The sequence below is a fragment of the Schistocerca gregaria genome, chromosome 11, assembly GCF_023897955.1.
Source record: "Schistocerca gregaria isolate iqSchGreg1 chromosome 11, iqSchGreg1.2, whole genome shotgun sequence".
Classification (NCBI taxonomy): Eukaryota; Metazoa; Arthropoda; class Insecta; order Orthoptera; family Acrididae; genus Schistocerca; species Schistocerca gregaria.
Window position 1 is genome coordinate 150,023,109 of NC_064930.1, and position 14,922 is coordinate 150,038,030.

Consider the following 14,922-nt stretch of genomic DNA (forward strand, 5'->3'; position numbering starts at 1 on the left):
CTCATCTGGAAATGGTAGGCGTGTTACATTCCAAAGTGCACACCCAAATTTATCCTACGGAATTCGGAACCAGCATTTATGATACTTAAAGCATATGCAGCTAATACTAGGGTCAGTGAAAAAGTAATTCCTCCTTTTTTTTTTTTCTACGTTTAATTGTCAGGAAATTTAAATGCAATTACATAGGTTGAAAACCACAACATTGAGGATCATTTTGTCATTTTTCAATGTAATCTCCGCCCGTCTCTACAGTTTTGGTCCATCTTTGAACAAGGGCATGTATCCCAGCACGGTAAAAATCACAGCTCTGCTTCCTACGCCATTGACGCACGGATGTTTTGACGGCCTCCTCATCTTCAAAATGAATCCCACGATGACCTTCTTTTAGTGGCCCGAACAGATGGAAGTCTGATGGTGCCAGGTCAGGGCTGTATGGGGGATGAGGCAAAACTTCCCATCCAATTTTGACAATCTCGTCAGAGGTGTGACGACTAGTGTGTGGTCTTGCATTGTCATGCAAAAGAAGAAGATCTGCCATTGATTTTGTTGGGCGAACTCGCTGAAGACGTGCTTTAAGTTTTTTGAGGGTTGTGACGTATTGAACAGAATTTATTGTGCATCCCTGCTCCAAAAAATCAACCAGAATCACACCCTCTGTATCCCAGAAAACTGTTGCCATAACTTTCCCTGCCGATCGCACAGTTTTGAATTTTTTCTTCCTCGGCGAGCTTGTGTGACGCCACTCCATTGACTGCCTCTTTGATTCGGGTTCAAAAAAATGCACCATGTTTCGTCCCCGGTCACAATTTTTTTCAGAAACTCATCTCCCTCCAAACGGAAGCGCTGCAAGTGTTGGGAGGCTATTGTTTTCCTTGCCTCTTTATTCTGATCGGTTAACATTCTTGGAACCCACCGTGCACAAACTTTTGAGTACCCCAATTGTTTAATAATCGTGATCACACTGCCTTTACTAAGAGAAATAATGTGACACACTTCATCTGCAGTCACCCGACGGTCACCACGAATGATGTCATCAACTTGCTGAATGTTGTGTGGAGTCACTGCACTCACCGGCCTGCCGCTCCGCTTTTCGTCAGTCAACGGTGTTTGCCCTTCAGCTTCCTTACAACGACGAAACCATCGTCTAACAGTGCTGACATCCACTGTCACAACACCATACACCTTCTTCAGTCTTTCATGAATGCGTATGGGCGTTTCACCTTCTGCATTCAAGAATTCAATCACACAACGCTGTCTCAAACGAACATCGATGTCGGCCATCTTACAAACTTCTGCTGTGCTGCCACCTGTTGACACAGAAAGTTACTACTGCAGTGGATTGCAGAAGGTGGTTTGAGGAATGGCGCCAAATTCAAATTTTTCACTTAATTTTTTTAAGTAGAAAAAAAATGGGAGGCATTACTTTTTGACCGACCCTCGTATTTAAAGTAACTCCATTGCCAAAACTCTACACACATTCTCGACTGTTCCTGTCTTTTCTGTTGTTATTGAATATGTAATGTAAAGTGATTGCCACACCATAAAATAGTGTTGTAGAACAACACATAAAACTAATCAGTAGACATATATTTCGTATTCATGAATTCTTTCTTCAGTATTTGCACTGGATTTACACTGATAATTCTCAATTTTAATTTAAAAATGCTAAATGCTCTATAATACATTAAATAATGAAAACTGGTGCAAAATGGGAACAGCAATTCTATTGAATCCAAACAAGGATATACTGTAAGAAGCTGTTTGGAGATTTTTATAACTAGGAAGGAGGCCGATGTTGTCAAGTTGTTTGATGTCAGAAATAACGGTTGGGTTGTTTGGGGGAAGAGTCTCATCGGATGAGGGAAGGATGAGGAAGGAAGTCTGCCGTGCCCTTTCAAAGGAACCATCTCGGCACTAGTCTGGAGCGATTTAGGGAAATGACGGAATACCTAAATCAGGATGGTCGGATGCGGGAATGAACCGTCGTCCTCCCAAATGCGAGTCCAGAAATAACAGTGTCTGTGATGATAACTTTGTCACTTGCGAGAAGCAAATAAAAGATACGTTGGAAGAAAGTATCGGTGTCCTGTGAACTCAACACGAAAACGAAGTACAATTTATGAATGTTCAAAGTTTTATTATTCACATCTTCAACTTTTGTAGTCCTGTCTTCCTCAGTTACGTGTAATATTACGGTATGTTGATAATTTTTACTTATGGACCGTCTGACAGCAACTGAATAAAACAAAATTTTAGTGCCATACGCGTTTCGCCTTTATTTTCTGCAAGGCATCATCAGTGGCAGGTTGCGTGGACAATTTCTTACATATTGCGCTCCTGTTGCATTTTTGGTGTTGTTCTTCTTCTTATGAATGCCAATTTGCGGTTTTTCCACATTCCACAGCACTGTGAACTGAACGCTTGTTTTAATGCAATGTTTTGGTTCACCAAATTCTATTCAATGCTTTGTCATTAGTTATGTAATCTACCCATCTAATCTTCAGCATTCTTCTGTAGCACCACATTTCGAAAGCTTCTATTCTCTTCTTATCCAAACTATTCATTGTCCACGTTTCACTTCTACACATGGCTACACTCCATACAAATTGGAACCAAAACATCCTTATTTGTAGTAGATTGAGTATCTGTTATATTAGTGCTAGAAAGTTTTGGTTACAGCACATCATGAAACCTATTAATTACAGAGCTGTAACAAGTTTCAAGGTCTGGATGTAAATAATAAAAAGTACAAGGTCTGTTAAAGTCTTAGTTCAGAGGTCAGGTTCTACTGTCAGTTCCATTCTGAAAAATCTAGACGCAAAGTTTAAATGCAGGAAAGCTAAAACTTTTTCTGTGATTTTAACAGACTTACCTACATGCATACAAAAATTCCATTATTAATACACAACCGTCTTATAAAATATTATAGGTCTGAGGAAGTGGAGGCTACTAGCGGGGCACAGAGTGGATGACAGCAGGTGTTCCTCATCCCTCTGCTGCGCCACTGTCCCAGAGGCAAGACTGGGCTCTTCTTCGCATCCAGCCACTGTACGATCTGCGTCAGTGGAGCACTGGAGTGCACGCTGCCTAGGATGACATCACGGGCTGTCACTCAACGCACACTTTGAGTAATAATAGAAAGTGAACTTACGAGGATTGTACACCGTCCTGGATCGCTCAGATTTCACTGAAGTAGCTGTCGGTGTGCCGCCCTTAAGGATAATGAGCCCACACGGCCGGTGGTCGTACTTACTTTCCACTTTTGTGGCGAGCAATTATTTCGATTAGCAGAAGTCAGGGTGAAAGACAATTTAACAGTAACTTACAGAAGAGGTCGCATCTACACTGCTCGGACTGCTGTTTACTGTCAGTATGAACATAATGAGTATTACAATGTTGTGCACGTGAAACATTACCAAATCAATTAGAAATCAGAATCTCCATTTATAATCACAGCCCCGATCCCGCTGAGCAAATAGAGAATAGAAACATTTCTTTCAGTGGGCAGGACAAGAATGTGGACTCGCAAACCGGAAACTACGACCGGTACGTTCTCCGTCGCTTCCTGGTCGACCGCAGAAATAGTTTCCGGGCTCTCGTAAAAGTTATTAACCCGTCACCCCACGAAGTGGATTCTTAGCAGAATAACTTTGTATTTTAACATTTTGTAAAAAAACTGCACACACAAGTGGTTGAGCACACTAAGAGTTCAATAAAATGTATCCAACTACAAAGCTCACCTTCAGTGAAGCCACACCAAATCTACCACCTGTAAAATGGTGAACGAGCAGTAGCTTAATGAAGTCAGACTCCTCGCACTCTTTGCGAACTGATAACCTTACGAAACGTATTATCAGTGAGCCAATTATAGTCTGTGTACATAGTGCCAAATATGAAGCACACGAAAATTACCTCCAGTCTATTTCACAGTGATGTGAAGCACTCGGCAGTCATCTGCTGGATGTCACAGGAGACAAAGGCCAGTAACCTCATGTATACATTTCAAATTTTTCTCTGTTCTGAAGGTGGTGAATGTGTTTGTGCGTTACAAGTGAAAAGTGCATAAAGCTGTTATATTATATGTTTACAATTTTCTCATAACATTAATTGTAGTAGTGCATATATTATCTGAAATGAAACTCTCGACATCTTAAGTCGTCATAAGCAGGACCTCGAGCAGACACTGCACACAATTCCGAGCAGTCCCTTCGTGGCGTAGGGGTAGCTTTCAGAAAGGGGAGCAGTTTTCCACACAGAATTCTTCACTCCTCGTGCCGACAAACGTCGGCCGTGCCCGCAGACAAAATGCAGCTGTGAGCGAGCCGAGAGTTCGGGTCACGATGTGCAGGCCCCGCGGCCAGCCCCCTCGATGGCGCGCAGCGGCTGTGTCACGTCAAAACGTGCGGCTGCGTCCTCCGCAGGCCCGAAGATGTCCACGACGGCGCACGACGCGGGCCGCGGGGGGCCCTCACCCGCCGGCGTCCAACTGCGGTCCGCCTCGAGCCTGAATGAACCGCGGAACTCGTGCCCCGCTGGCGGGCCCTTCGGACCCCACTCCTGGAAGAAGAGGTGGTAAGTCGGGAGGTGCGACCGCACGGGTGGTGACGGGACAGAAATCAAGATTCCTCTAGCGTATTCGGCAGAGACCCGTATCTACCGTCTAGATCCGTCGTCACAGTTGCAGCCCTTCCCCTTTCCACATATTTAGAGCACATTCACTAATTGTCACAGGAAGATAATTTATAATCACTCGAATTTTGAGGCTTCACTGGTCGATTAAGCAGCACTCCGATATCAGTACTTTTTCATCACACTGTGTTTTATCGTACACCACTAAACAACTGTTTAAGAACGGGGAAAATTTACTCAGATTATTTATACTGGACACGGTACAGGCAGCGATTCAAATGTTAAACCGAGAGCACGCACTGTAGTTACCGTGCGCGCGTACCTGCACTGCTGACACACCGATCTACTTCCTTGCTTGTTCACATAACTGAACATGCTCTCCTGTGGTATGTTACGATTGTAGATCTTAAGCTACCTATCTAACAGTCTACTGTTAAGTACACGACAGAGGGTTTTTCCCTTTGTGCCTGTCGTGTAACTGTAATGGTGGCTCGTGTTCGTGTGAAAAAGTGAAAATTATACCAGTAACAGCAGTGTGTGCAGAAATTGTAACAGTGAGATCAGAAAGTTAAATGATTTTATAAGTATTCTTCAACTAACAATTAACATCCTAATGAGTGATATGAAAAATCTTTCAACTGGAAAGTCTGAGTAGTCACAAAAATCGTGTACACTTCTGGGTGATAGCCAAACGGCTCCAAACATGAATATGAAAAAACTAACATGTAAAAAGTGTCGTGAACCATTATTGCTACAAAAATCGCATAAAATTCCGGATGACAATCAAACTCTTCCAAATAAGTGGACTGCAACTACTACTGAAACAAGTGTTTGCAATAAACGTGAAAATGTGAAGCGTGGTGGCAATGAAGTTTGTAAATAGTGCAGTGGCGTAACAAACTAAAAAATAGTGACACACAGTGACAACAGAACCCAGAATCTGTCACAGTTTTCTTTTCTTAACGGACAGCCACAGTGGAAATTTGGTGAGTATTTTACAAGCCGATCACAAAGACTTCCAAGTGATGAGAATGTAAAACTGGGTGCAAGTCCTAAAAATGTTACCGATGTCTACCTGCAGGAAAAAAGTTAAGATGAAAATAAATATATCGTGTGCATAGCTGGTGCCAACAACGTCACAAGAAACTAGGCACTAAATCGCTTAGCATGCTGGAAAAGTTCTCAGAAGCTAAAAAATCTCTATACATAATGATTACAATGCAACCTCACAGGCATGACTTAATATACTGTTTATTTAATTGGATAGATTAAAAATCTACTCACCAAGTGGCGCCAGAACACACACTTAATACAGTTGTAATTGGGAAGCTTTCGGAGCCCGTGGCTCCTCCTCCATGCAGAAGGGTTGAAGGGGAAGGACGAGTGGTAAAGTAAAACGGCTGGAGAGGTTCATGGACAGGGACAGAGTTCGGAGAAGTAATCCAGAAGCACAGGTCAGTGGGGACGCATCGTACGGGATAACATCCTGTACGTTGACTAGCCTTTTCCTTCACCACTCTTCCTTGCCCTTCAACCCTTCTGCCTGAAGAAGTAGCCGCTGGCTCCGAAAGCTTGCCAATTACAACCGCCGTGTGTGTGTGTGTGTGTGTGTGTGTGTGTGTGTGTGTGTGTGTGTGTGTGTGTGTGGGCGCGCGCGCCCCACTTCGCGAGTAGATTTTTTATCTACACAATTAAATAATTTTGTCAATAATTGGTTGTTTTCATTGTTAATATACTATTCATATGCCAACAAGGAGATACGAATGACAAACATTAAAATTAAACAGATGTGCGATTCATTTGGAAAATGTAGAATAGTGGATATGGTTAAAATGGGCAAATGATACATACCGAGCTCAGCACGCATTTAAATTTCGAATGCAAGGAACTTGTGAGAAAGTAAAGAAAATTATTGCAGAGAAAGGTGACATAAAAAAAAAATCAAGCACAAAGGAAATAGGGATGTTTTAGAGTAAAATGAGCAAATTAACCCTTACATACCAGAATGTTCAGTATATAATGAACAAAATAGATCACTTTGTGACATATACCTACATGAGTCAAAACCTCTCATTTCTTCATACCAAGAAAATTAGGTTGCAAGGAAGAGGAAGCATATGGATACAGGCTAAGAAATTACGAACTCAAAAATTTGTACTGTAGAGAGACACACACACAAAGGTTGAGGGGTGGGCATTTGTAGCAGAAATTGTGTAGCATTTGAAAATGTCAAATGGATTGATGATCAGCATAAAGAAATGGCGCTCGAGGTTGTGGCAATAAATTTGAAACTAGGGAACAACAGCTCGATTATAGTAGCTCTCTATAGATCACTTGGAAACAGTATTGAAGAATTTTTGAACTGTCTGGAAAACCTGCTGTAGAAGACATCAGTATATGGAAAACATGTGCTGTTTGTTGGAGACACCTACATAGACTCTTTAAATAATAGGATTTATAAGTTGTGTTACGTTGACTTCAGTGTTGTAACTATTACCACAAACTCAGAACCTACAGGAATTACTGTAGAAACACAGAAAGACATGCATTGACCACATTCTCAAAAACAGAACAGAGGAGAACATAAACATAACCACTGTAGAAAACAAATCTGACTGCAGAGCCCTTACTATGAAAATTTATGTAAGTAATGTAAATGTGACAAACTGATACATTTATGTACAAAAGAAAATTTAATTATAATACGCTTAAGAGGGCATTAGGCAATAAAAATGGGAAGCAGTTTACAATGTCACAAATATGAATGATAAATGGAAAAATTCCACAAACTATTCAATAAAACTTTAAATGAAACATGTCCTTTGGTAAAACAAGTAAACAAAGCTATTAAACACAAACTGTGAATTTCCCTCCTGAAATCACTGGACAGAGAGGACATGAAAGACTGTTTGATACTCTTTAGAGATACTAATTGTATTACTATTTAACAAAATACAAACTGCTCGGAAAAAAATAGATTCTTTGACTAACCTTAAAGCTCATAAATATGCGTATCAAATAAAGAACTGAACTTGTGTTAGCAAAATGCACTGGAAACCATTGAATAAAAATGTGAGACACAGCAGTCTCTCAAACACACCAGCATAGCATTTAAAGACAATGAACACTTAACAAATGATCCAAAAGAAGTGTGCGAGAAATTCATAGAGATGTTTAATACAATTAGCACAAATGAAACACGTGACTGAGCACCCAATTTAAACAACACAAATACTAGCCGATCTTTTTTCATCCATGACATTACTGAGAGGGGCCTCCTAGAAGTCACTTCAATACTTCAAACTAAAATGTCTTGCAGCTGGCATGACATTTCACCTAAGCTGCTAAAGGAATGCAGAGGAGAATTAGTCAAGCTACTGACACGCCTAATAAATATCTCCCTCTGCCATGGAGAATTTCCTGCTCTTTTGAAAAATCACTGAAATTGTGTCGGTGTACGAGAATGCAATAAAAACTGATACGAAAAACTATAGGCCAATATAATTAACTTCAGAGTTCAGGAAATTACTAGAGACAGTAATATTAAATCAATCGGAGGCATATTTCATCAAACACAATCTACGTGAGAGTCTACAACTTGGTTTTAGAAAGGGAGGATCTACTGTAACAGTAGTAGCAATTTTTATACGTGAAATATTGAAAAAGCTAGATGGAGGAGGCATGGTAACAGGCATATTCCTGGACACGAGTAAAGCTCTTGGTACAGTGAATCATACAATTCTACTGTGTAAATTAGAAGCGTACAGGTTGTGAGAGGCAGCCTTACAACTACTAACCTCCTATTTGAAGGACAGGGAACAATGTGTCAAACTAAGTTACAAAAGGAATGAACATTTGGCAACAACCAAATCAACCCACAAGATACTTCAATGCGGTCTGCCCCAAGGAAGCATACTGAGGCCTTTTTTGTTTATGTTGTATGTTAACAATGTAACAATCTCAAAACTATAAGGTCATAAGCTATGCTGATGGCACATCTCGTCAGCTGGGGCCGTGGTATGCAAACAATTACAAACAGTAGTGCAATCAATTTTAATTTTCTGTCAAGTTATCTTAAGGTACCTGAATAAAAAGAAGAAATACAAGTTTTTGGGTATAATTTGATGACAAACACCTATCACCAGAAGAACATATAGATTATATTTGCAATAAAATCGGTACAAGTGTGTATCTACTGAAAAGGGTCTCAGCGCTCGTGGAGTGGAGCACGATAGCTCGAGACAAATATACTATCCTCTCCACACCTCCGGTACGGTATCGAGATAGTGAGTGGGCCACCAGCTGCCTATGCAGACAGGCTCTTCAGGCTGCAAAAAGAGGCAGTAAGAGTGGTAGCTAAGGTAAACAGGAGAGAGCCCTGTGAAGAAAGCTTCAGAGAGTACAAAATAGTAAGCATCTACTCTATGTACATCCTGTAGGCAATAACGTTTGTGAAACATAATCTGGAGTATCACGTAACAAACAGTAATGTACATAGGCACAATGCAGAGGTAAGGGAAAACTTTCACAGATGGGTAGGGGAAAAAAAACCTTTTATAATAGACTACCATCTGACTTCAAGACAACTAATTTAAACACCTTAAAGAATAAACTTAAGCATTTATTAATAGAGAAAAGCTCTTATTTAGTAGACAATTTCAAAATAATATTTCTGATCTCCCCTACGTGGTGTCCCACCCCTCATTAAATCAACCAAGACTTATACGAATAATTGTAAGAACAGATATTATTATTATGTTCTTTAAGTTTGTTTTTGGGTTTTCAGAAATACTGTGGGAAGAAAGTTTATTTACGATGCAGATAACGTGGAAGACATCGCCAGACGATCATGACTAAAGTTCGACGTAGCTGCAAGTGGGCGAGGAATAAAACGAATGCCGCAAACTACCGCAAGCCGCGGAAGAGCGCGGGCCACGAGGGTGTCGAGCTCCTTAGGTCATTGTCGGACGAGAACAAAGGAAGAGAGATTCTGTTTTCTCTTTGTAAACAGATGGATCGAGTCTTAAAAGGTTCACGTGAAACGTACAGGCAGGCGACAAATTAGGTGGGGACCCGATGCCTGTAATACTTCCACAGTTATTAAAAAGTTGTCAAATGCCAAAACCAATAGACCATCATTTATATAGATATAAAGTAGTAAAGATATAGGAAAGGAAGAGTTGCGGTGTCAGAACGAAAAGTGATACATCACTCGGCAACGAAGGAGGACGTAAATCGCGGGCGTTAAGTGATGGAAACAAATCAACTGATGAATCATTAAGTCTGTAATTAAACATAAAGCCATGTAACACAGCTACTTATTATATCAATGGGTGCACTTATGTATATTAACTAAACCTTTGTATTCACAATCTGAAATCTATGACAATGCCTGAATATTGATTGTTATTAGGGCACAATCTGAAGGTCAGTGCACCAACCCACTGAGCCGTAGCTGTACGGCAGTACGCTGCAGTGAAATGCACGTCAATGGGTCGGTGCAAATCAATCCTGTGAATCTGCCATGTGGAAAAGTACGTCGAACTTACGTACCAGATAATAGGGGGTAACTGGAATGGAGGATGAGCAGTTTGTGTGCACGTTACATCACACAATAATGCAAGAATACTATGGAGATTGAACAGAAATACGTGCTGACACATTGGATCGGAATAGTGATTCAGATACTTACGGCAGAGAAAAAGCTGCACACAAATGTGAGAGTTCCACCAGTTCTGGAATGTCCCCACGAACAAATGACGAAACTGCAAGTCACAGTGAATACGAACCTTTACCCCCATTAATATCGTGACCCAGTGGGCTGGAGTGTAATGGTGACTGAACACTGGCTAATATTTATAAGGATTACTGTAACCACAGTCACCCTTCTTACAGAAAACTTACGAACTGTTAAAGCTGTGTCACTTCAAAATCTGAGTGCGAGATGATTTTAGGTTATGTGGGAAAGGCAAGACATGGACCACTTTGATGGGAGCAAAACGTCACAACTTAAGTCAGTAAAACAACCTGTCAGAGAACAGAGAGTGCGGATCGGCAGTCAACTACCGGCACATTTGAGGTTGGGCTCCGGAAGCTGCTATGGCAGTCGGTCTCAGCAATTTTAAAGTTTCTCTGTATTTCGTCAGTGGCTTCAAAAGAAGAATATAACATTTTGTCCGGGCTTATCACAACAGTCGTAGCATTCAAATACGCCGAACGAGACCGTAATATTAGACAGAGAGCAGAAACACTTGTGGCAAATATAAAAGTGTTCATTAAAGACAAAAACATTGTCAACACACACATGCAGAATAGTGACTAGAGCCAATATTTTATGAAATCTTATCATCTACAACACACACAGAAGGAAAAGAGCAACATCTGGTGTGGTACAATTTGTTCACAGTGCCACACACAGACACACAATAAATGTGGCTGTGTCAACAGACAATAGATTAAAACGAGCTTTACATTTGTTTGCAGGAAACATTTAGTTTGCAGGTTGTAAAGAAACTGGAAGAAATGTGTCCACTTAACATCGTTACTGAAGTCAGCAAAAGTGGAAAAATGACCAACGAGCACACGAAAAGCTTTTTCAGTTCAGCCCTTTGTGAAGATGTCGGTGAATGCGGTCTGTTACTTTGTGTTTCATAGTCGGGGCACAAAGACTACAGTCTGGACAAAAGAACGTTTCCCCAACAAGAATATTATATAACAGATAATACCACCCAAGACGAACAAATACTGCCAACCTCTGGACATATATTTCTTTAGACAGTCAAAACTCTACTGCAGACTTTTCTTGATTTTGTATATTTGCAACATGAGAAACCACAGGTCGCACTACACAACCAATATTTCGTCGACCAGCTTCACTAGGTTATCTACAACCAACTTTCTGCACCTACGTTACCATACGTGTGGCACAAGTGTGGGTACAATATTGGTGTTCCCGTCGCATCATTCGATAGTGTGTTCACCGTCGCATCATTCGATAGTGTGTTCACTGTCGCATCATTCGATAGTGTGTTCACTGTCGCATCATTCGATAGTGTGTTCACTGTGGTTTCCGGTACTGGACTGTCAAAGTGCAGATACACCGAAGACAATGTAGCAGGTCCGCACGACGCCCTCGTCGAGGGTGCGTACTGTCGCGTTACGCCGTGTTTTAATCGGATTTGCACTTTGATGACGAGGGGATAACATTCCACAACACAACATCTGCTTTGGAAAATACAGACAGGTATGTACTGCATCTGATAATATATTACATTGTTTACAGCAAGTGCTGTGTAGCTTTTTGTTCCCTCATTTGTGCCTCTTGTAGATCTGCTGACCGTAACTGTCTACTACACATTACCATTACACCAGTGACTTGTCCTCCACCAATCTTTAGATTTGTTCTCCTCCTAACGTTGATTATACCCAACTGTGGGGTTTCACAGATACATAACATTGACAGGTGCTAGAGCACGAGCAGCTTTGTATTGTAAGTGAATCTGTAGTCTGTTTTAGCCCTTCGAGCTGCGGTTCCTTCCACAGTCAGTGAAATATCGACCGAGTGCTTTAATGGAACTCCTAGCACGCTTCTTTAATCTACTGGTGAGGAACGGTGAAGAGCTACCGCAGAATTTTAATATTTCTGTAGGATGTTCCATTAACAAAAAGGAAACCGACAGGACTGTTGTTACTGTGCAGCCAGTTAGACAGATAGGATGTTTTAACGGTCAGATTTTGAGAAACAACAAGCAGGGGATTTAGAGCATGCAGATCACATCTCGATAATATATTCTCACTGTGCGAGCTGCTAGGAAAAAAAAAAAATATCTCAAAAAATTTTGAAAGACACCAAGTATTCGTAGGTCTCGAAAATCAAAAGACGATATCCCACTAACTGAGCTGTTCGAAGCAGTGACTGTATGGCTCTGACCTGTTAATGGAAGAATTACGTACAGGGTGGTCAGAAACAGTCTGGAAGGCTCTTGAGGGCGTCTTAGGGTAGATTGCGCCGATAAATAATTGTCGAGAAAAAAAATTGATACGTTGCACCGTTTCAGAGTTAATTAGCAGCGAAGTTAGCCTATCGGGCTGTCATGCACATACAATTAGTGGCAACTGATCTCTCAGCGTCTATGACGGTGCACGAGACTACTTGACCTTCGGCACAGGTTCGATCCTCACTACCGTCCCTTGTGCAGTTTTTATTATCACTCTCATTCTGTTTTACAAAACTGAACAAACAACACACCGGTGACGACGTGTCTCACGGGTCGCCCGAATCTGCGTGTGTGGAGGCCCACTTGCCCAACTTGGATTCTAATTAACTCTCAAATGCTGCCACGTATCTAATTTTTTCTTACAATTACAACCCTGGAACACCTTTACAACAAGCTTTTCAGACTACTCCTTATGACATATATAAAAATATGTGCAGAAAAATAAGGGTGTGATCTATTGTCTCTAAATGGTTTAAAATAAAGGACTGAAAAAACATTTAAATTAACAACAGCCTCAGCTGTTTATCTCCCAACATTATTCACAATATCTCCTCAAACTGCCGCGCAGAACTGGAAAGACAAATGCGGTCGATTGGGAATTCCGTTAGAAGACCACACTTTCTGTTCGCTGATGACCAGATAGTGGTTGTGATCGACGAAGAAGATACCTCCAATACAATGAAAAGTTAATAGCAGGATGCAGCAAATGGAGGACTGTAGTTGAACATCAAGAACACATTACTTAACAATGGGAACACAGTTGGTAGACCTTCAAGTATCAGACGATGTAACAATTGATATTTGTGAAAGTTATAAATAGCTGGAACATATGAAGGTGATCTGAGAAACAGACAGAAGGGAGAGGAATACCAAAGTAGAACACCCTTTTGTGGTCCACAAAAATTGGATTAAAAACAAAATTTAATGTAACAATGGCACTATTGAGCCAATTACCAACTACAGTATGCAGTTCCAACAATTGCACAGAAGAGCCACGAGAAGGCCGAACCTGGAGAACTGCATTTTCTAAGACAAGCATCGAGGATCTCTTGTTCGAAATGTGGAACACTTAAGGGTTTGAGGGGAACAATATATAAGACAGATATAATGGACGAAACTGAACGTGGACAACTCTCTAATATTAACGGAACAGCAAAGAGTACCCAAAAATACACCCAAAAGTACATTACAGTATAGACCAGCAAACAAAAGCCACACGTACACAAGTACTGTCGGTCTTTCAATACGAGTGGGCATCCGGAAGCAAGTGCACATCGAGCCACTACCGTCAGCAGAGTCGCGAACAGTACAGTCGATAAAACAAAATTATTGAGGGTTTTGGGGCCACTTGTTAACAAACTGCCTGTCGGCTTCTGTCTTGGGTCTCTCAGACAAAAGTAGTCAGTGAATTTTAAAGTACGTTATCGAACTAATGTCAGCCGAAGAACTCTACTGAAGCCGACAGGCAATCGGCCACAGTCGATATAATCGATTGCTAGTTTTCGGACAGTAAAATTTGTATTGTAAGCTGCCGGTCAACAAAGAATTACGCGATACGATCTCTTCAAATGTCTGGTGGTAACGGAAAGACTTTTCTCGGGAGCAGCGAAGCTAAAGCAAAGCCAGTGGCAGACGTTACTGTGTGTCTACGTCGCAAGGAAAAGAGGCACTGAGATCCACAGTACACTGGACGATGTCGCGACAACTAATATTTATTGCAATTAAAAAATGCTACGTGGAAGCTGCCAGTGCGGAGAGGCCAAATGGAAGTGGTATTCAATACAAACTGCACTCCGTACAGCCTCTCGACCCCTTCAGGCAAAGCAACAACTGGACTTCCATTTGCACGAAACAGAATATTGTTTGCAATAGAAGACCACAGTTATTTCAAATTGTTGTCTGCGTGCTGACTAACACATATCACTTCGTGCGGTACAGCCAGTTTTCTACAAAATAAATGTTTCACTTTAATTATATCAATGAGAGAATAAAAACACCTTACCATTTCACTAAATTAACGCACTTATCAGATGCCGTCGAGGAAAGAAATGATAACTGCAATTTGTAAATAATTGCCATACCAGGACTGGTGGCTGCTTTTAATTGCCACAAATTAAATAAACTGTGTGTTTCTTGTGAGTAAGGTCACAATGAACTTGAGGTATTGTGTAGGTTTATGCAGTTATTCATTTGGAATTACCATCCGCAGACTGGGATAGTGAGATGGTATTGCTGTCAAGTTGCTTCTTCAATGTAATTGAAGTCCAGTTTTCCCGATCCAAAAATCGAGGCAATA

General features: G+C 41.0%; 1 protein-coding gene across 7 annotated transcripts in view; it reads right to left on the reverse strand.

The window, feature by feature from the left end:
- Positions 1–3,341: 3,341 nt before the first annotated feature.
- The window catches only part of LOC126295484 (uncharacterized protein C1orf50 homolog), a 51,590-nt gene continuing 40,009 nt past the window's right edge, over positions 3,342–14,922 (reverse strand). For all 7 annotated transcript variants that reach the window (XM_049988035.1, XM_049988039.1, XM_049988038.1 and 4 more), the window contains one exon: positions 3,342–4,557. In XM_049988035.1, the coding sequence (XP_049843992.1) occupies positions 4,336–4,557 (222 nt within the window). In that variant the 3' untranslated portion in view covers positions 3,342–4,335. The remainder of the gene's footprint in view (positions 4,558–14,922) is intronic.